General features: G+C 59.0%; 2 protein-coding genes across 12 annotated transcripts in view; both read left to right on the forward strand.

Moving 5' to 3' along the window:
• The window catches only part of MACF1 (microtubule actin crosslinking factor 1), a 112,717-nt gene that overhangs the window by 25,006 nt on the left and 68,440 nt on the right, over positions 1-19,271 (forward strand). For 6 of the 11 annotated variants that reach the window (XM_048969122.1, XM_048969132.1, XM_048969130.1 and 3 more), the window contains 25 exons: positions 988-1,077; positions 2,940-3,017; positions 3,954-4,046; positions 9,424-9,590; positions 9,855-9,967; positions 10,052-10,158; positions 10,317-10,436; positions 10,521-10,616; positions 10,864-10,991; positions 11,081-11,174; positions 11,848-12,002; positions 12,123-12,399; positions 12,722-12,850; positions 13,074-13,151; positions 13,331-13,492; positions 14,072-14,176; positions 14,389-14,484; positions 14,833-14,958; positions 16,050-16,202; positions 16,675-16,829; positions 16,947-17,073; positions 17,452-17,635; positions 18,164-18,333; positions 18,559-18,737; positions 18,900-19,038. In XM_048969122.1, the coding sequence (XP_048825079.1) occupies positions 988-1,077; positions 2,940-3,017; positions 3,954-4,046; positions 9,424-9,590; positions 9,855-9,967; positions 10,052-10,158; positions 10,317-10,436; positions 10,521-10,616; positions 10,864-10,991; positions 11,081-11,174; positions 11,848-12,002; positions 12,123-12,399; positions 12,722-12,850; positions 13,074-13,151; positions 13,331-13,492; positions 14,072-14,176; positions 14,389-14,484; positions 14,833-14,958; positions 16,050-16,202; positions 16,675-16,829; positions 16,947-17,073; positions 17,452-17,635; positions 18,164-18,333; positions 18,559-18,737; positions 18,900-19,038 (3,321 nt within the window). Of the gene's footprint in view, positions 1-987; positions 1,078-1,872; positions 1,978-2,939; positions 3,018-3,953; positions 4,047-9,423; positions 9,591-9,854; positions 9,968-10,051; positions 10,159-10,316; positions 10,437-10,520; positions 10,617-10,863; positions 10,992-11,080; positions 11,175-11,847; positions 12,003-12,122; positions 12,400-12,721; positions 12,851-13,073; positions 13,152-13,330; positions 13,493-14,071; positions 14,177-14,388; positions 14,485-14,832; positions 14,959-16,049; positions 16,203-16,674; positions 16,830-16,946; positions 17,074-17,451; positions 17,636-18,163; positions 18,334-18,558; positions 18,738-18,899; positions 19,039-19,271 lie in introns of all 11 variants that reach the window. The other 5 variants (XM_048969121.1, XM_048969126.1, XM_048969127.1 and 2 more) reach the window with 1 other exon arrangement.
• On the forward strand, positions 6,385-8,665 carry LOC125703954 (uncharacterized). The gene has a single exon (XM_048969143.1). It carries the CDS (start codon positions 6,385-6,387, stop codon positions 7,405-7,407), a length of 1,023 nt encoding a protein of 340 aa, XP_048825100.1. The 3' UTR covers positions 7,408-8,665.

The following is a 19,271-nucleotide window of genomic DNA, read 5'->3' on the forward strand; positions in this document are numbered from 1 at the left end:
TTCCAGCTCAGGACAGGCAGATAAAAGCCTGCTTTACAATCTGGGAGCTTTTGCATTGGTGCTGAGGTATAAAACATGTTCATACTCTGAGCAGAAATGGTTGCACTGGAATCGTGCTGGTGCCTTTGGAGGGCACTGTGACATCGCAGTGCAGCCCTGATGGCAACTTCCACCTCCTGTGTACCCAGGCCTTGCTGGAGCTCACGGTGTGTGCAGCATGCAGCACCCCAGTATGCAACACCATTGCATGCTGCACCATTGCATGCAGCATGTCAATATGCAGCACCCCACTGCCACCACAGTGCTGCTGGCCCACAGCTCTTGGTTATGTTTTGTGTCATCCAGGCCTTCCTCTGGTAGGTGCAGATGTGCTGGGATGAATGCTGCACCACGAGGTGCTTGTCTTGTGTAACTGCCAAGTAATTTTTAAATTAATTCTCCTTTTGCAAAAGGAAGAAAAGAGCTTTGGGTATTAGGAGCACCACGGTGGTGCTTTACGAGCAGTTCTGCAAACATCTGTGTCAGCCTTTCAGCTCCCTGCTACATCTCTCAGAGGAGGCGAAGTGAGCCCACTTGGTTTGGGCTGTGGGGACAAAACTGGGGCCGGGTAATGCAGCAGGGCAGGGCTTGTGAAGGGGTGGGTTTAGGGGGAGGGAGCAGGCTTGGGGGCTTTGTGCTGGTGCACACAGGAGGAATCTTCTCTGCTCATCAGTGGGGCCATGTGGTGTTTTAGGAGATGTTGGGCAGTGCAGTTGGCTCAGCTGCTGCTGCAGCTCTGTGTGCTGCATTATGGGATGTCCTGGGGGAGGGGTGGGTTAATGGGGGCCTGCTGGTGCATCTGAGGAAGGCAGCCTCGTCTGCTGGGTTGTTTTGGAAGCTGGAGGCTGCTTTCTGTAGTGGAAATAACCTCTTGGAATAACCATTTTAAATACACAGTGGGGAGCGGTCTGCTTGCAAACTCCCAGTGTCCCCTTTCCCCCCCTCCAGGTGCGCAAGCACATCAATGACCTCTATGAGGACCTGAGGGACGGCCACAACCTCGTCTCGCTGCTGGAGGTGCTGTCGGGCGTGAAGCTGGTGAGTGCAGTGCTGTACCCCCCGCCTTCCCCTCCTCCAGTGCCTTCTCAGCCATTCCTTATGCCATACTTTTGTTTCCAAACATGCATCAGTTTCCTTGGTTGTCATTTTGTTCATTTTTCTTTCAACCCCGCTCTCCTCCTCCTGCTTTCCCGGATACCGCCAAGGCCATCAGTGTGGGGTGCCCTGCACAGAGCCCTGACTCTGAGGGGGATTTCTGCCCTCCTTCCCCAGACTCTGCTTTGTATTGAAGTTGCTGGAAGGCAGTGGCTTTGGCAGGAGTTATTCCTGTGACGTGTGCTCGGTTCAGCCCAGCCCCTCAGCTGATCCGTGCCCTGGAGCTGGCGTGCAGAGCTCTCTTCTCACATCTCAAGCATCACAGAACCCCCTCTGTCCTCCTCCTCCTCCTTTGCAGACTGTCACACTACTGAGATGTAGTGGAGCAACAGCGTAGCGCAGCAGGAACTGCTGCAGTGTTCCCTAAATTAGGATCCGGGCAGAGTTCTTTCACTCGCTCCATCACTTTCCTGAGAAGCCCATGAGCTGCTGTGGGGCCAAATGAAGCTGCAGGACCCAGGCGGCCTTCCTCTTCCTTTTGGCTTCAGAGCTGCAGGAGGGGGTTGCTCTGTGTCCCATCCCTTACATCCTCCTCGAGCTCTGGGGCCGGCGGTGTCCAGGAGGGGCAGTGAGGACCCTGCGGGGCGTCCCTTTCTGTTGGGTTTTCCTTTCGCTGGGTGTTGCATTTTGGTTTCCATTCTGTCTCCCTGTGTGTGTCCCCCCGTCGGTGCCCGTTAGCAAATAGAGCCGCCAGCTCAGAGGAGCCTCCGCCTGGTGAAAGCGCCGGCCTGGTGCCGTGCCAGCAGCGAGGAGCGGGAGGAGGAGGAAGATGATGATGAAGAAGTAGGTCGAGCCTGCCCAGAGCCGGCACCGCAGTGCCAGCAGACGGCCCAGCGCAGTGCTGCCAGGCGCCAAACTGCCCCTCGCCACTGGGGTGTTCCGTACATCCCTGATGCTGGCGGGGGAGGAGCAGAGCGCTGCCTGGGCTGTCTGCTTGTGCACGGGGCTGGAATGGGCTCTGCACGCTCCCACGGACCCCACCTGGGTCCCTACTCAGCCTGGAGTGCTGTCTGCTAACCCCACTGCATGGCACGCACGGGCACTGGGTGGCAGTGGGGCCGGATGGCCCCATGCATGTGAATGAGATGAGAGTGGAACCTAACGGGGCCCAACCATGCCTGCCGTATACAGACAGACTCCCACCCCCCTTGGCTAAGAAGATTGATTTCCCAGCCCTGTGCTCCTTGCACAGCGTCTGTGAGAGCTGTGGGTGCAGCCCCCCCCCGAGCTGTTCCTCCTGCAGTGCTGGCTCTGGCCCTGCAGCTCCATCCTTGGCCAGCACTCCTCTGCTGGGGCACCTCACTGCTCCTGGGGGTTCAGGCAGAGCGCTGTGGCTCCTGCATGCGAGGAGCTGTGCCCACGCCTCGCCTCGGGCAGTCAGTTAGGGACTAGCAGTTGATCTCTGCTACAAAACCCCTGGGGCTGAGCTGGTCGTGCCCGATGCTGGGAGCAGCTTGGAGCCTCACTGCAGGGACTTTCTGGGGTGCGGAGTGGCCCAGAGCACATCCCTGGCAGAGCATCTCTTGGGACCTTCCCAGCTCTGTGTGCCGTGGGGGCTTTTCCCTCTTTCAGTGGGATTTCACGTGGCCACAACTTTATTCAGCTCCAGAATGAGGAAAGAGCACAGAGTGCTTTGTGTGCACGGGGCACGGCGGGTTGCAGGCAGCATGCGGGGCGTGCAGTGCAGTGCGGCGCGGGCGCTGCATCCCCACCAGGCAGCCCTGCAGCCCCCACCTTTTTTGCAGCCCCGCGAGAAGGGCCGGATGCGATTCCACAGACTGCAGAACGTGCAGATAGCGCTGGATTTCCTGAAGCAGCGGCAGGTAAGGCTGCACGGGTGGGGGGGGGTTGGGGGCTGTGGTCGGGTTTCAGCTCTGGCAGCAGCAGCCCTGGGCGCTTTGTGCTCCCTCTCCTGGCTGTAGCAACGCTGGGTGTGCATCCCAGAGGCACAGAACTGTCTGTAATGGTGCAAATAAATGGTTTCAAACTGAGGAGTTGTGGTGCTGCTGTTGTGCAGACGTTGCTGGGTCGCAGCAGCTGCCCCCTCTGTTGGGTGCTGCCCAGCTCTGCCTGTCCCTCCAGCCACGCACCCACTGCTGAACTGCACTACTTTGTTCCAGGGCAGAGGTTTTTCTCTTTGCTGCTTGAGGGCATGGAATAAATTTGCACACATGCCCTGCCCCAGGGAGCAGCCCCCCTTCCTCCATCAGTCCCTCATTTTGCTGGTGGCTGCAGGCAGTTTCTCCCCCCAGATAGAGCAGCTCTTTCCTCCATGCTGCTGGCCTGGTGGTGGGGTTTGCTGGGGGCAGCACCCCCCCATGGATCCGGCTCGATGCATGCCTGGTGCTCAGTGCTCTCCTGGCATTGCTGCTGCAGAGCCCTGAGAGCAAAGCAGCTGTGAGGAAGCAGCTCTGAGCTGCACCTGCCAGGGCACAGACCTGGTGGCTGCTGGTTATCCACCTTTGCTGGGGAGGACAATGAGCACAGCTTGGTTCTGAACCCACCGGGGAGTTAATAAAGCTCGGCTGTCCTCCTTTGACCATGGTCCGTGGTCTGTAGCTGTTAAATTATGCATCAGCGCTTGGGGCTCTGGGGACAGGGCACTTCTCCCACAGACTGCAATAGGGCAGTTAAGTGCTGTGGAAGCCCTGGAGCCGCAGCCCCAGCACCTGGGGCACAGGGCTGGCCGTCTGGATGTGCTGTGCCGGGGGTTGGGTCCCGTGGCAGTGGGGAGTTCTGACTGTTTGCTTCTTTGCCAGGTGAAACTGGTGAACATTCGCAACGATGACATTACAGATGGAAATCCCAAGCTCACCCTGGGGCTCATATGGACCATCATCCTCCACTTCCAGGTAGGCAGTGAAACCTTCCTTCCTTGCGGGGTGTGGGCTGCTCCCAGCACTCTGGTCTCAGTCTATGCACACACATTCCGGGGTGATGCCGGAGCGCCGGGCGGGCGGTGGTTCACGTGCATGGCAGTGCCATGGAGACTGGTGCTGGAGAATAACGACTCTCTTGTCTCATCATTTACGTAATTAAATTGTCGATGATGGGCTGTGTGCTGTGGCCTCGGCTTGGCACCACGGTGGTTGGCAGTGGTTTGCTCAGATGAATCCTCTGGAGGGGAGCAAGCGTGGGGTGGGTGGTGGGGTGGGATGGATGCTGTCAGCGCGGCTCATTAGGATGGCACACGTGGGCTGGGTTGGGATGGGATGCGATGCTGTCTGACCCAGGCAGCGGTGCTGTTACAGCAGCTGGCTGCTACAGATGCAAAACAGACTCTTGGGTCTTTGATCACCTCGGGTTGTGCAGAGGTAGCTTTGGTACCCTTAGGGAGGTGACATGTGGCCCCATTGATGTGCCAGGATGTTGAGGACAGCGCTCAGCTGGGAAGGGTCAAACCTGGTGTTCAGGGGTGGGCGCCTTGGGGTCCCGCAGTGCCCGAGGAGCAGAGCCAGGCCTGGAGGTGGTGGCAGCCGTGAGCTGGTGGCTGCAGCCCAAAGGCCGTCCCCGGTTCCCTGACGTGTCCTCAATGGCATTTTCCATGTGAGACGAGCGCTGGTTTGAGGCCCCTTAAGGAAGCTTTTCATTTCCAGAGGCTGAGTGCAGCCCCTGGGGAGCTGCTGCCTTGGCTGCACAGTGGGGCTGTTGGTTCCTTCCAAAAACGTGATGGCTTTCGGGGTGAAGGCATTTCTGGCTGTGGACGGGGCCAGGGCTGCTGCTTTCCCAGGGCATGGCTGCTGCCCGGTGCCCTTTCCAATGGCATTTCTAGGGGATGACAGCACCCCTGCCAATGGGGAGGAATGAGGACAATGTGAGGACGCTCCTGGGTGCTCCTGCTTGTCTGGAGCCACCTGCATGCCCTGTGCCGGAGTGGCCGTGTGGCCGTGACTGTGCTGTGTTACCAGGGAGGGTCTTTTTGGGGGTTTCAAATAGGCTGTGAGCTCCCAGTGGAGTGCTGTGGTGTGGTGACCTTGGGGTCGAGCGGGGCTGTAGCCCTGATGAGGCCCAGTCCCATCTGCTGGGGGTGCTGGGAGCTGCCCAAGCTCCCCTCGCCCCACTGCAGGCAGGCAGCCCTGAGCCTGCGCACGTCCTCCCTGCGCCAGCGGGATTTTCTCTGGGCTGTAGCTCCATTGTGAGCCTCTTAATCTCCCGTATCCTGGTGCTGCAGCCGGCGGCTCCGACTGCGAGCAGAGCGGTGCTGGGTGGGATGATGGCAGCGCTGGGTGCTGTGATCCGGGTCGGTGCTGCCCCATTTCTGGGGCTGGTGGTGTCCATGGGTCCCTTGTCACAGAGGGGTGACTCGGGAGGTGGCTGTGGTTGGGCTTTGTCCCTCCATCTTTATCTCCTGCTTATTTGCTGTCTCATCCCTGCTGCTGGCACGTGGTCCCCTGTGCTGTGGGTGTCGTGTGCTCCTTGCAGCAGAGCAGTGCCCGCTGCAGGACGTGGGGCTGAGCCCAGCAGGGTCTGCAGCGCTCTCTGGGGCGGGGGCTGCTGTCGTCTCCTGCTGATTCCAAAGGCTGCTGTGTCCGTGGGGCTGCCCCAGCGCTGTCCCTCTGGGCGGCGGTGTGCACGTGATGTGGGCTGTTGGGGCTATGGGGATCTCAGTGCCGGGGGACACGGTGAGAGCAGCCTTCCCGGAGCGCCCCGTGGGAGCCGGCAGCGTTCTGCATCCCCGTGCCTATCCCCATCCGTGTGCGTGCAGAGCGGCTCTGACTCCTCCCTGCTTTTTTCCCATCTCCTTCCCACCCCTTCCTTTATGTACCTTTCCCAACCTTCCCATTTTCTTGTGGCTTTTCTTTCCCTCCCTACCCCTCCCAGCCTCCCCTCCCCTTTCGCTGCTCTCCGTCTGGTTCCTGCTCTCTGTTTGTGTTGGCTGAGGGCAGTGCTCCAATTACCTCATATTTGGAGAGAGAAAGCCGCAGCCAATCCGCTCTCCGTCTGCTTTTAGGTCAAGTGATTTCTGAACTGCAGTGAGATGCTTTGAATGTGTCTCGCTGCAGCTCGGGCTGTAAGATGGCTGGCGGCAGCAGGCGGGCGTGCGGGGATGCCGGGGGCCGCCCGCGGCGCTGCGCGGTGCGAAACGTGCGCTGAGCCCATGAAGCTGACACTGGGATTTCTTTGGGAGCCGGAGAGCAGAGCGGCGGCGGCAGTGGTGGCGGCGTTCCCGGCGCTTTCGGCGCCGAGGAGATGGGGAATTCTCTGGGCTGCGTTAAAGAGCCGAAAGAAAAAGCTGCCGGGCCGGCTCCGCTGCCCCCCCAAAAAAGGGTTCGCTTCAAACGGAGGAGGAGGGGGAAGAAGAGAGCGGTGCCGGCGGCGGTCCCGCAGGAGGAGCTGCCGGCCGCGGCGGTGCCCGGGGTGGATGAGGATCCGAAGTTGGAGGCGGCACCGCAGCACGAGGGGCCCGACGGGAGCCGGAACTCAGGAGGGGACCCCGGGCGCATCGTGCAGGTGAAGGAGAGGTTCCAGGGGGAGCTGCAGAAAGCGCACCTGGTGCTGGAGCCGAGGGGAGCGCAGACGGCGGGGGATTCCCCTGAGGAGGGCACGACCGTCATCGCCCGCCTGCTGGAGAACCCTGCCGAGCAGGGCTGTGAGCGGGCCGTGAGCCGCCTGGTCCGGCTGCAGCGCGGCGGTACGGGCAGCACCAGGGCTGTGCTGCTGCCGCTGCCATGCAGCCCCGATGGGCTCTGGAAGCACCGCACCGAGGGGTCCCCAGCCAGCCCTGTGTGTGGAGAGCAGCCGGCGCAGAGCTGGGAGCCGGCAGACAGCAGCGCACCGGGGATGTGGGGGAGAGGGGGCAGCGGGGAGCCGAGCTCCAGTGCTGCATGGACCTCCACTGCGGAGCCGGGCACCGTTTCGGAACTGTCTACGCCGTCCCCCATGGTGGAGCAGATGGAAAATCCTGGTGTCGGGAAGTCCCCGGTGCTGCCGTCACCTGGTGCCGGGCAGGGCGACGCGCACGGGCTGTCGGTGTCCCACAGCGGGTCCTCCTCTGGTGGCACCGCCCGCTGCTCCTCGGGGTACGGCAGTGAGCGGGCCGGGAGCTCCGGAGCTGGCGGGACTGCGGCTCCTCCTGCCGAAGGTGTGCGCAGCGTGCAGCGCCGGGCTCTGCTGGGCAGCTCTCGGCCGGCCGGAGGAACGGTCAGTGTCTGCGTGTGCCGTCATCCCGTGTTTGGAGTGGGGGGGGAACCCGGTCCAGCAGAACCCCAGTGATTGTGGCTGCTGGGAATGGTCAGCACTGTGTGTGGTGCTGAGCTGTGTGCTGCGAGGCACAACCTGAGATGGGGTGGGAGGCGGCAGGCAGAGATGCGGAGCCTCTTCCCCTTGAGCATCTCCGCGGGGTCTTGTTCATGTGGAGCCCAGGAAAGGAAAGTGGGCGCGTGTGAGGAGCACCCCATCGTGGTGGGGAGCAGCTCTCAGTGAGGTTGGTGGGTTTGGGATCACGGGTGTGTGGGCTCTGGATGTGATTGCATTTGCCATGGTGTTGTGTGCCAGGGGGTGGTCGGGGGGCTCAAAATGTGTCCCCTGGATTTGTTCTTGTGCCGTGCTCTGATGAAAGGAAGCGGCAGCCCGATGTGGGGCTGAGTGCAGGGTGAGCTCTGTGGGCATTTCACCCACCTGGGGCCACCCCTGTGCTCAGGGATGGTGTGCTGGGGCAGCCCTGCTAGTCAGTACAGGGTCTGGGGCTGCTCCAAGGTGCAGTTAGAGGTGACAGATGGCAGAGCATTGCTGGGAGAGAGCGTGGGCTATTTGCCCGTTCTGAGAAAGGTCTCCATGAGGAGGAGGTGATGCTGTGCTTGGCTTTGGAGCTGTTGCTGTTGCAGGTGGCTCGCAGAGTGAATTTGTGCAAGGGTTTGACCAAGCTGCTCACAGCCATGGGATGAGCAGTGCTGGGAAGGCTGGGCTGCTTGCCCCATGCCTGTGCTGTGTTAGGGCCGGTGCCACTGCGATGGCCACCAGTTGCTTGGTGGAGGCTGATGCAGGAAAGGCCCGTGAGGAGCTGCCTGGTGTTACCAGCTGCCTCTTGCTCCCTAAATCTCAGTCCTGACACTGATGTAGGAAGAAAGGAGGGTGGAGCCGGTGCCGCACCCTGCGCCTCTCCAGGCCCCCCCAGGAGGGTCTGCTGTACAGATGCGCTCGTGGGGAGACACAGCAGGTGGGGATGGTGGAAAGGAAGGCACTACTGGGGCTGGCTGCAGCAAGGAGTGTCCCTGCCGGGCAGTGTGGCAGGTCAGCCCCCTGCACGGGGGTTCCATGGGCTTCTGAGGGTTCCTTCGATGCTGGGAGCTGTGCAGCCACCCGGTGCATCACCATCCTCGGCCCCACAGCCTTTGGGTCTGGAAGGGTTAACGGCAGCGCTGGCTGCACAAAGAGCGGTTCTGTGCATGACAGCGGATCAGGCTGGAGGGAGGTGAGCTGCAGCATACCAATGGCATGGGGGGGGGAGCCCTGCCATCCCTTCTGCCCAGGGCTTGGGGGATGCGGTGATGGGGCGCTCTGGGGACAAACTGGACTTGGAGGGGCAGCAGGTGGGGTTGGTGCTGATGATCCCAGCATTGCTGGGAGGAGGAACGCTCGGGAAGAGGCTGGGTTGTGTTCTGCCAGCACCCAGAAAGTATGCACAGTTCACACCCTCCTCTTTGTCTGCCCCATCATTAAGGCGAGGTAATTGTGCTAATTGGGGAACTGGGAGGATGGGTGGGGAGCAAGCCGTGTCAATCAGAAATAGTCTGGCATGGAGACACGTGCGTGTTGTCACGTGCAAACCTGGGATCCGCAGCCGGTGCTGTGCTCTTATGGAAAGGCGTTGGTGGCAGTCGGTCCCTGCTGCAGGGCTGTGGTGGCACTGCCACCTGCACTGGGCATGGTGAGGGGGAGCTGGGATGTGGCAGTCCCATCCTGCCAGCTGGTGGCCCTGCTCCGAGCTGTGCTGGCTGTGATGGCATGGGCCACCTCTGCTCCGATTGTCACTGAGCAGCACCTCTGGGCACTGCTCTGCCCCGCGGAGTGGCACTGCTGAGCTTGGTGGCACTGCACCTGGAGCTGTGCTCTGCCCAAACCACGCCGCACGCAGCAGTGTCCCTGCGCTCACCATCTCAGCATCCCCCCTCCCTCGCAGCCGCCAGGAGATTCCTCCTGCTCTGCTGGGGGCTGCCAGCCCTGCTGCAGGAGCTGAGCGTCCTGGTGGAGCCTTCCCTGCGTCACCCCCTGGTCTGCTCCTGCTTGCAGATCTCTGACATCTACATCAGTGGGGAGTCAGGGGACATGTCAGCCAAGGAGAAACTGCTGCTATGGACACAGAAAGTGACAGCGGGTTACATCGGGGTGAAGTGCACCAACTTCTCTTCGTGTTGGAGCGATGGGAAGATGTTCAATGCGCTCATCCACAGATACAGGTGGGTGAGAATTGTTGGTGGGTGGGAGGAAGGCTGGGGGCTTCCCGGGGGTCCTTGCCCACCTCTGTGTTTGGTGGTGGGATGCAGTTGCTCGGGATGTGGGTGAGGTTTTCAGGGTCTCTTTTCCCTTGGAACCATCTGTGCCAAGGAGCCGAGCCGATGCTCAGAAAAAGCGATGGAGGCGTCAGGCTGCGGGTGGGGGGGAGGTTTAACGAGGTTGGGATGCTGTGCCCTGGTGTCAGGGCTCTGACACGTGCCTCGCAGGCCGGATCTGGTGGACATGGAGCGGGTGCAGATCCAGAGTAACCGGGAGAACTTGGAGCAGGCCTTCGAGATCGCGGAGCGGCTGGGGGTGACGCGGCTGCTGGATGCTGAAGGTGAGAGCTGCTGAGGGCAGCGCGGGGCAGAGCTGAGCGCGGTGTCTCCTCCGATCCCTCACAGCTTCTGCTCCCCCTCTGCAGACGTGGACGTTCCATCTCCGGACGAGAAGTCGGTGATAACTTACGTGTCTTCAATCTACGATGCCTTTCCCAAAGTCCCTGAGGGAGGAGAAGGGATCAGTGCCATCGTAAGCGATGCGGCTCAGCACCCAGACTCGGGAGGGGCCCGGAGGTCTTCCTTCAGCCCTCACAGGCTGGGAGCAGCTTGCGGGAGGAAGGAGCTTCCCCAGGTCCAGAGGGATGCGAGGATGTGGCAGTGCTGACTGCAGCGTGTTCTCCCCTGCAGGAGGTGGACTCGAGGTGGCTGGAGTACCAGACCCGCTTGGAGTCCCTCATCTCCTGGATCAAGCAGCACACGATACTCATGTCGGATAAATCCTTCCCCCAGAACCCCGTAGAGCTGAAGGTGGGTCCTGGAGTGGTCCTTGCACACAGTGCTGCATGGTGCTGTTCCCCAGGGTGGTTTCTGATGCAGCCTTTCTCATCACAGGCACTTTATAACCAATACATACACTTCAAAGAAACTGAAATCCCAGCGAGAGAGCAGGAGAAGGGAAGGATAGAGGAGCTCTACAAGCTGTTAGAGGTAAGGTTTGTTAGAGGTAAGCCGTGCAGAGGCTTGCAGGTGGGAGTGCGTGCTTTTAGCGAGACTATGGTGTGCTCACCCCAGATTTATTTTGGAACGGAGAAGTGGAAACAACCCTCAGGGCAAATAATTTAGCAAAGAGCTCTCGGGAGCGGAGACAGACATTGCCTCACAGCCCCGCCTTCCTTGCCGCAGTTTGGCCAGCTCAGGGAGGTGTGGGTTGCCATTCTGTCGGTGTTTTCTGCAGGTGTGGATTGAGTTTGGACGCATCAAATTGCCGCAGGGGTATCACCCCAACGACGTGGAGGAGGAGTGGGGCAAGCTGATCATCGAGATGCTGGAGCGTGAGAAGCTCCTGCGGCCGGCAGTGGAAAGGTTGGTGCCCCTCTGTGCCCTGCAGGGACACCCCTGTGCCCAACGGGTGACCCAGCACCTTCCTCATTTTCTCCCGTCCATCTCCTCAGGCTGGAACTGCTGCTACAAATCGCCAACAAAATCCAGAACGGCGCTCTGAGCTGTGAAGAAAAACTCACACTTGCAAAGAACACACTGCAAGCTGTGAGTGGGGGCTGACATTGTTATTTCCCCTTCTTCTGACTCTTCTTTCATGCCCATCTCTGTCACTCCCGCTTACTGTGGGGTGGTGAGTTCCCCCGGACAACTTTCCTTTCTGTAGGATGTGGAGCCCATCCAAGTAGGGCTGTGGGGATGGTGGTGGGTACAGCTGAGCTGGGGATGGACCCTGCAGGGCTGCTGGCTTGGGAGGCGGCTGCCGTTCTGGGAAAGCTTGTGACATCACGAGGCTTAAAAAACCACAAAAATCTGCTGTGTTTGTCTGGAAGAGAGACTGAAAAGACTCAGCTTCAGACTGTCACTACCTACTAACTATGGAGTAGATTTCTGTAGAGGAAGTGTTTTGTTCTGGAAGATGGAGGTGCACAGAGGTGCGGGGTCTGGAAGCTGGCTGGTTAAATCCAACCAAGAAGTGAGGTGCCATGTAAGGGGCAGTCACTGCATGGGGCGTCTGCCAGCTTTAGCTTTGTCTGAAGTTTGCAGGAGTTTTTTTAATAGCAACGTGCCGAGCGAGGTGTGAGTTCTAACAGACAGAGCCATAACTGAGCATAGGGTGAAGAGGTCCTTTTGGTGCTGGAGTCAGTGCTGGGTTTCTGTTCTCTCTGCCCACATGTCAGGGCTGGGGGAGCAGCCCTCAGCCTCACCCATCTGCATGCAGGATGCTGCCCACCTGGAGGCCGGCCAGCCGGTGCAGTACGAGGCCGACGTCGTGGTGTACCTGCAGGAGTGCGAGGGGCTGCTCCGCCAGCTGCAGGTGGACGTGCAGATCCTGCGGGACGAGAATTACTACCAGCTGGAGGAGCTGGCATTCAGGTGAGCGGGGCTGTGCTTGAGGTGGCTCCAGTGGTGCTGCGTGTCGTCCCTGCTCCTCGTGTGTGCCAGCAGGCAGCGCAGCATCGGCCTCATCTGCTCACCGCTCCGTTTCTCCTCCAGGATCATGCGGCTGCAGGACGAGCTGGTGACGCTGAGGCTCGAGTGCACCAACCTGTACAGAAAGGGCCACTTCTCCACGCTGGAGCTGGCGCCCGCACCCACCCTGAGCACCACGCAGCTGAAGGGCGAATCCCTGACCAAAGGGCTGCACACCTCATCTGCCTCCTGGTTCAGGAAGCCCATGACCAGGACGGAGCTGGTGGCCATCTCCTCCTCTGAGGACGAAGGCAGCCTGCGCTTCGTGTATGAGCTGCTGGCCTGGGTGGAGGAGATGCAGGTGAGCGCTGACTGCCTTCCTGCGCACTGATGAGGGAGGACGTGTGGTTTTGCCTGGAGATGGTGGTTGTTCTGACGGCTCTGAGTTTCTGGAGAGCTTTTGTCTTGTTTCTCTCATGTGATCCCAATCTTCACTGCGTATTGGAGGATGCTTTCAAAGCTGCTTGCAAATCTGCAGTGACCAGTCAGTCCCGTGGACTTGGGGCCCCTACCAGGGCTGCTGTGCCATCCGTCACCTCCTTCATTACCCAGGAGGTTCCCTTGGCCCTCTGAGGTGAGTCCCCAGCCCAGGAGGGCTGACCTGCTCTCTTGGCCTGTTGCAGATGAGGTTGGAGCGGGCAGAGTGGGGCAGCGACCTGCCCAGCGTGGAAACCCAGCTGGAGACACAGCGGCACATTCACAGCAGTGTGGAGGAGCTGGGCTCCAACGTCAAGGAGGCACGGCTGTATGAGGTATGGCAGCACTGGACTGCGTGCATGGGAGGGTGACAAAGTCAGGATGTCCCCTCCTGTGGGTAGAGGTGGATGGGGCAGATGGGCTTTTAAGGACAGAGCTTCTGAGCAGCTGGGCTGCTGCTGCCCTGAGCATCCTCTCTGCCCCCATCCTCTCTGGGTTTGGAGATGGGGTTTTGAAGGATGTCCTACATCAGGTAACAGGAGTGCTTTCATCCCCCAGGGTAAGATGTCTCAGAATTTCCGCGCTAGCTACACAGAGACGCTCGGCAAGCTGGAGACACAGTACTGCAAGCTGATGGTGAGTGGGTCTGTCTGCATCTCGAGCAATGCCTGATGCTGCAGGGAGCCCCTGCTGTGTCCTGGGCACACGGGTCGAGCATCCAGTTCTGCTGTGAGGGTGGGAGGGAGCAGCATCTCTCGAGGCTCAGCCCTGGCTCTCTGAGCTCACACAGGGATCGGTTGCTTCATTGTGTCCAGGAAACCTCGAGCTTCCGACTGAGGCACCTGCAGAGCTTGCACGGCTTTGTGTCTCGGGCCACCGCCGAGCTGATATGGCTGAATGAGAAGGAGGAGGAGGAACTGGCCTATGACTGGAGTGACAACAACCCGAACATCGCAGCTAAGAGAAACTACTTCTCGGTGAGTGACTGGCTGCGCTGGGCTGGGAGCTCCTGGTTGCACCACGCTGCCCTCGAGCTCCATGCAGAAGTCCCAGGGATGCTCGGCACGTGTTGCGTGCTTCCTGAGTCAGAGCTTGTCACTCATGAGTGCAGCTCTCCCCGGGGCTGAAGGCTCAAAAAAAGTCTGCTCAATTCGGTGTCAATGGAAAAGGCATCAAAAGATGTTTTTTAGCAGTGCTTGAAACTAAAGACATCCTTACACAGACAAAAAAGAAGAAGTCTGGGCTAAAGAGGAAAGCTGATTCCTCTTTAAAGCAGTATAAATAAATTGCTGTCTTCCCACAATTGTAATGTTTGAAACTGAGGAGGTCCCTGGGCAGGCTTCCAGCTCCGGTGTTTGGTCTGCCCTGTGTGTGTGGTGCACAGGGCAGCCTGATGGTGCTCGGACAAGCCTTGCTGGTTTCCTATCTGCACCTGAGATCTGCTGCTGTTTACGGCAGTGCTCTGATACTGCTTGTTCCATTAGCTGGACACGTGCTGTGAGTGCAGGCTGCTGCTGATAGCTGAGATTTGAACTGTGCTTGTGTCCTTCGTGCAGGAGCTGACGATGGAGCTGGAGGAGAAGCAGGACATCTTCCGCTCCCTCCAAGACACCGCTGAGCTGCTGGCCCTGGAGAACCACCCTGCCAAGCAAACTGTGGAGGTGAGCGGGTGCTGGGGGCAGCAAATCTGTGCCTGCAGCAGCCCTTGTGTGCCGCTTCCTGCTCTGCTTTCCTGTGCTTCGTCTGCGTCCAAACAGACCGACAGCAGGCAGAGCGTTGCCCATTTATGTGCATCTCACCGGCTGTGGCCGTGTCCTTCCTGTGACCCTCCTGGCTGGTGAGCGCTCACTGCTGTTTGCTGTGTGTTCCCCAGGCCTACAGCGCTGCTGTGCAGAGCCAGTGGCAGTGGATCAAGCAGCTCTGCCTGTGCGTGGAGCAGCACGTGAAGGAGAACGCTGCCTATTTCCAGGTACGTGGGACAGGGAGCCCCAAATCGCTGGGGCTGAGTGGGAGGGCAAACCCTGCTGCATGTGTGGGTGGCAGAGCATCCCTGCATCCCAGGGCACGAGCTCCATTGGCTGCATCCCAGTGCATGAGGTTCATGGGCTGCTTTCCCTTTCTGGCAGAGGGGAGCGGCAGCTTGCGCTGCTCATCAGGGCGCTGCTTCTGAACTGCCTGCCTCTTTCTAGCAGCTCTTTGGGAATATCTCACAGGACCAGGCAGCTGCTGGGGGGATCTGGGGTGCTGTCCTGCAGTGCTGCGCTGCCGATGGCTGCGTTGAGCTGTGCAGGTTTCTGTGACACTTCTGGCTTTGCAGTTCTTCAGCGATGCCCGTGAGTCGGAGACGTACCTGCGCAACCTGCAGGACTCCATCAGAAGGAAGTATTCCTGTGACCACAGCACGAGCTTGACGCGGCTGGAGGACCTGCTGCAGGACTCCATGGTGGGTTCTGGGAGTCCCTGCCACCCGTGTGGGGTGTGGAGACGTGGGCAGGGAGGGTTTGGGCTGTGGGTTTCCCTCAGCCTTGATGGAAGGGCAGAAGGGCTCAATCTGTGTGTGTGGAGGCTGGCAGCTTTTTTGCCACTCTTTCTTACCTAATGAGTTAAAGCTGTATTTCTTCCAATCATGCTCCCGGGGACAGGCACAGGTAGTTTACTTAATCATTTCTTCTTTTTTTTTTTTTTTTTTTAACCTTTTACCATTAAATTATCCCTCACTGTTCATAGCACACTAACCAACCTTGAGAGTACAAAGCATGAGGGACAGCATTGTTCTGGGATCCTCTTCAGCCTTTGTGGCCAGGCTAGCTGTGACCGCTCCCCCGGGCCACCCATGAGCCGCACGCGTCCCTGTCCTGTCCATGGGAGCTTTGCCACCAACCCCTGGGTCACCCCATCGTGCAGGGAGTCGGGTCCAGCAGTTCCTCCCACCGACAGATTTCTGCCCGCATCCAGAGAGCTGTGTGGTCACCCCTGCTGATCATCTCCTGAGATGTAGATCAGCTGTTGTACCCCTGTTCCAGCCATTGATACAAACACACCTCCATTCTTCGCTTTAGAAGATGGAGCATGCTTCTGTGGTGTCTCTTCCAGGCAACCAAGCACCCCTGGCTTTGGGCTGGGGCTTGTCCTGCTCTTTGCCACGTAAAACCTCCTGGGACTTTAATTTTGGTGTATACTGTGTTCTCTTTTTTGCCTTTTGAAAGTGCTCTCTTGTCCCAAGAGCCTGAGCCAGAGGTGTGCATGGGGGCAGCAGGAGTAGTGGAGAGGTCCCACCCCTGGTCTGAAGGCTTCTCCCTTCCATCTTTCCTTCCATCCATCTCTCCCAGTCCCTTTTCCCCACGCTGGGCAGGCAGTAGCTCTGATGTCCCAATGCTTGTCCAGCCCCTGCAGTCCCAGCAGAGCTCTGGAAGGGCAACCTTGGGGTGGGGGTGCTGTGGTGTCTTAAGAAACCTCTCCTCTTCCTCCTCCTCCACCTCTTCCTATTCCTCCTTCTGCTCACTGAGTAAACCGTGCTTTGTCCTTCTCTGCCAGGATGAGAAGGAGCAGCTCATCCAGTCGAAGAGCTCCGTCGCCAGCCTGGTGGGACGGTCCAAGAGCATCGTTCAGCTCCGGCCCAGGAACCCGGAGCACCTGGTGAAGAGCACCATCCCCATCAAGGCTGTGTGTGACTATCGGCAGATCGAGGTGAGGGCTGGGAGGGGAAGGCGTTGTGGGTTGGAGCCCGGCTTTGAGTGGGAGGGCACAGCGTGGCAGGGGAGAAGTGCCTGTGAGGTTTTAGAGCTAGTTTTGTGGTGTCTGTCAATGAAAATTAGGGACGCAGTGGGAAGAGAGGAGGAGGGAAGGAGCCGGCTGTTCTTCCTGGAGGAGACTTGCACATCTCAGATTTATTCTGGGAAGGAGTTGAAGTCCTTTTCCCCAGGGAGGATGGGCTTCATCAGCCTCAGCCAAACCAGCACGTGTGTGGCAGCCAGCTCTGCTTCCTGGCCCCTTCCTCTCCAGACATGAACATGCTGCTCCACTTGGCAGCATCCCGTGCTTTTGCTTGATCAGCTGCAGGGGTTGACGGGGAAGCTGCTTTCCCTACAGCAGGGCTGTGAGCTGCAGGTGGGTGCAGCCCCACTGATGGGCTGCGTGTTTGTTGTTGGTGCCACTGCAGATCACCATCTGCCGGAACGACGAGTGCGTGCTGGAGGACAACTCTCAGAGAACGAAGTGGAAGGTGATCAGCCCCACAGGAAACGAGGCCATGGTGCCCTCCGTGTGCTTCCTGATCCCCCCTCCCAACAAAGAGGCCATCGAGATGGCCAACAGGTAACTTGCTGCTGGGGGTACAGCCCAGGGGTGCAGAGACCTCTTGTGCAATGAGTGGGGTTAGGGCTGACGTGCTGGGAGGGCTGGGGCTGACGGACCTGCTCATTCCCATCGCAGGGTGGAACAGCTGTACCAGAAAGTGATGGCTCTCTGGCACCAGCTCCATATGAACACAAAGAGCCTCATCTCCTGGAACTACCTTCGGAAGGACATTGCCTTGGTGCAGAGCTTCAGCATGGAAAAGGTGCGGCAGAAACTTCTGTGCCTGCGCTGCTGCACACTCACACGGTGGTGGGGAGAAGGGAGTGTGAAGGTGAAGAGAGGGGGCTGCCGGGACCCACAGTGACGTGGGGCAATGGCAGAACCTGAGCTCGGGGGCTCAGCACAGAATGGCTGCACGTTTTCCCATTAAAAAGAACGTCCACAGTTTGCACTGTGTGTAATAAGGATAAGGGATTGTGGACTTAGCATTTCATTAGGGATGAGCAATGACGGAGGGGGCTAACATGGGGGAGCTCTCCTGTTCTGCTCTAAAGAGCAAATGGAGGCGATGGAGGTACGGAGGCTTCGGTGACCTGCAGGCTGTGATCCCGTGGTGGATGTGCTGCTTTTCCCCTTGCAGCTCCGCTCCCTGGCACAGGGGGAGTGCCAGCAGGCGCTGAGGAGCCTCCAGGCGCACTATGAGGACTTCCTGCAGGACAGCCGCGACTCCGAGCTCTTCTCAGTGTCAGACCGTCTGCGCCTGGAGGAGGAGGTGGAGTCTTCCAAGGAGCACATCCAGCAGCTGCTGGAGTCCATGGAGAACGGTGAGCTCCGCAGGGCTGATGGATTAACTAGGAGCTGCGGGGACTAATAAACAAAGGATTTATGGGACAGCTTCATCTTCTCATCTGTCTTGAGCTAGCTGGATGGTATTGTGAGCAGCTGCTCTATTTATTCCTCCATCCATTCAAATATTCGGCCTCTGTCCAGTGATGTTCCCACAGCACAGACTTGGCTTTGCAGCCCCAGGTTAATGCAGAGCCCTCTTCCCCTCACACTGCCAGAGACAGGCTTGTCACTGGTCAGATGCGTCCTTCCTGTGTTCAGTCTGTTAACAAAATGGATGCAGCAGCCGCAGTCCCGCTGTTCAGAGCTCAGTCCCATTAGGATGTGGGTCTTGGTGTGGTGTCCTGTGGCTGGACCCGTTCTCAGCTCTATTGCAACGAGAAGATCTGATTCTCTTGTTTTCTACCTGAGCAAAGACCTCAGCACCACAGTGCCAGCATGGTGGGCTCTGAGCAGGTACTGAGCGGGGCTCTGAGCTGCTCTTGTGGTTTGTCCCCAATTTGCAGAAGACAAGGATGAGACAGTTGCCAGGACGTATCTCTCTGAGCTCCAGAACGTCCGCCTGCGCCTGGAGGAGTGTGAGCAGAGACTCGTGAGCCGCATCCAGTCCCCCAGCAGCACCCGAGCGGATGGTGACAGCATCCAGGAGAACACCGTCCGCATCGCCGAGCAGGAGGTCGGTCCTCAGCTGGGGATGCTGGATGCTGCTCTCCACGCGTGCCTGCAGTGGCTGTGACCCCTCTGTGCTGAACGTGTGGGCAGTGGGAGTGGGGCTCAAGGGAACTTCCCAGACAGAAAAAACCAAGTGGGCGTCCTGCTCCGTCTCACCCCGTCTCCTTCGCCGCCTGCTTTTCTCTGCCCGTTCTGGCTCTCCTTTCACCTTCTCTCCCTCCTCCCGCAGCGCACACAGGACGATCTGCAGCGGCTGAAGTCTGACCTGCGCTGCGTTTCGGAGCGCTGCTGCAGCTTCCTCAGCAGAGCACCCAGCGGCCCCAGCACACCGCGCCTGCGAGCTGAGCTCGACTTGGTGGTGAACAAGATGGACCAGACGTATGGGCTGTCCTCTGTCTACCTGGACAAGTGAGTGGGACCTGCCTCTGTGTGTGGTTCTGCTGCCAACCTTCCTTCTGGTCCTCTAACACAGCTGGCTGTGCTGTGACTCGGGGCGCAAACCGCCTCGCAGCCGGGAGGACCTCTGCCAAAAGTGGGACGTCATTGTGCTGCCTCTCTCTGACTCGCCAGGCTGAAGACGGTTGATGTTATCATTCGTAACACCCAAGGAGCAGAGTCTCTGGTGAAGGGATACGAGGTGAAGCTGAGCCAGGAGGAGGCTGTCCCGGCTGACCTGACAGCAATTCAGGCGCACAGAAGTGCCCTGCAGGTTGGTGCTGTTCACTTCAAAGAGTGCACAGAGAAAACAGCCAATGCTTTGTTTGTTGAGCAGATTCCTTCCTTTTCTCTGCTGAATTTACATTGTGTGCTGTTTTTCCTGTCCAAAATAGCTACTGGGAGGACTTGTCTCCCTTATTTCACTGTAAAGATAAAGGAGCAGCCGTGGCCTTGTGCTTCCACTGGTAGGCACATGCTAATGTGTGCCAGCCTCTTAGCAGCTGT

The sequence above is a fragment of the Lagopus muta genome, chromosome 23 (assembly GCF_023343835.1).
Source record: "Lagopus muta isolate bLagMut1 chromosome 23, bLagMut1 primary, whole genome shotgun sequence".
Classification (NCBI taxonomy): Eukaryota; Metazoa; Chordata; class Aves; order Galliformes; family Phasianidae; genus Lagopus; species Lagopus muta.

Bases quoted from the DNA above. Each gene is read 5' to 3' on its own strand.
- LOC125703954 (XM_048969143.1), top strand. From the start codon at position 6,385: ATGGGGAATTCTCTGGGCTGCGTTAAAGAGCCGAAAGAAAAAGCTGCC.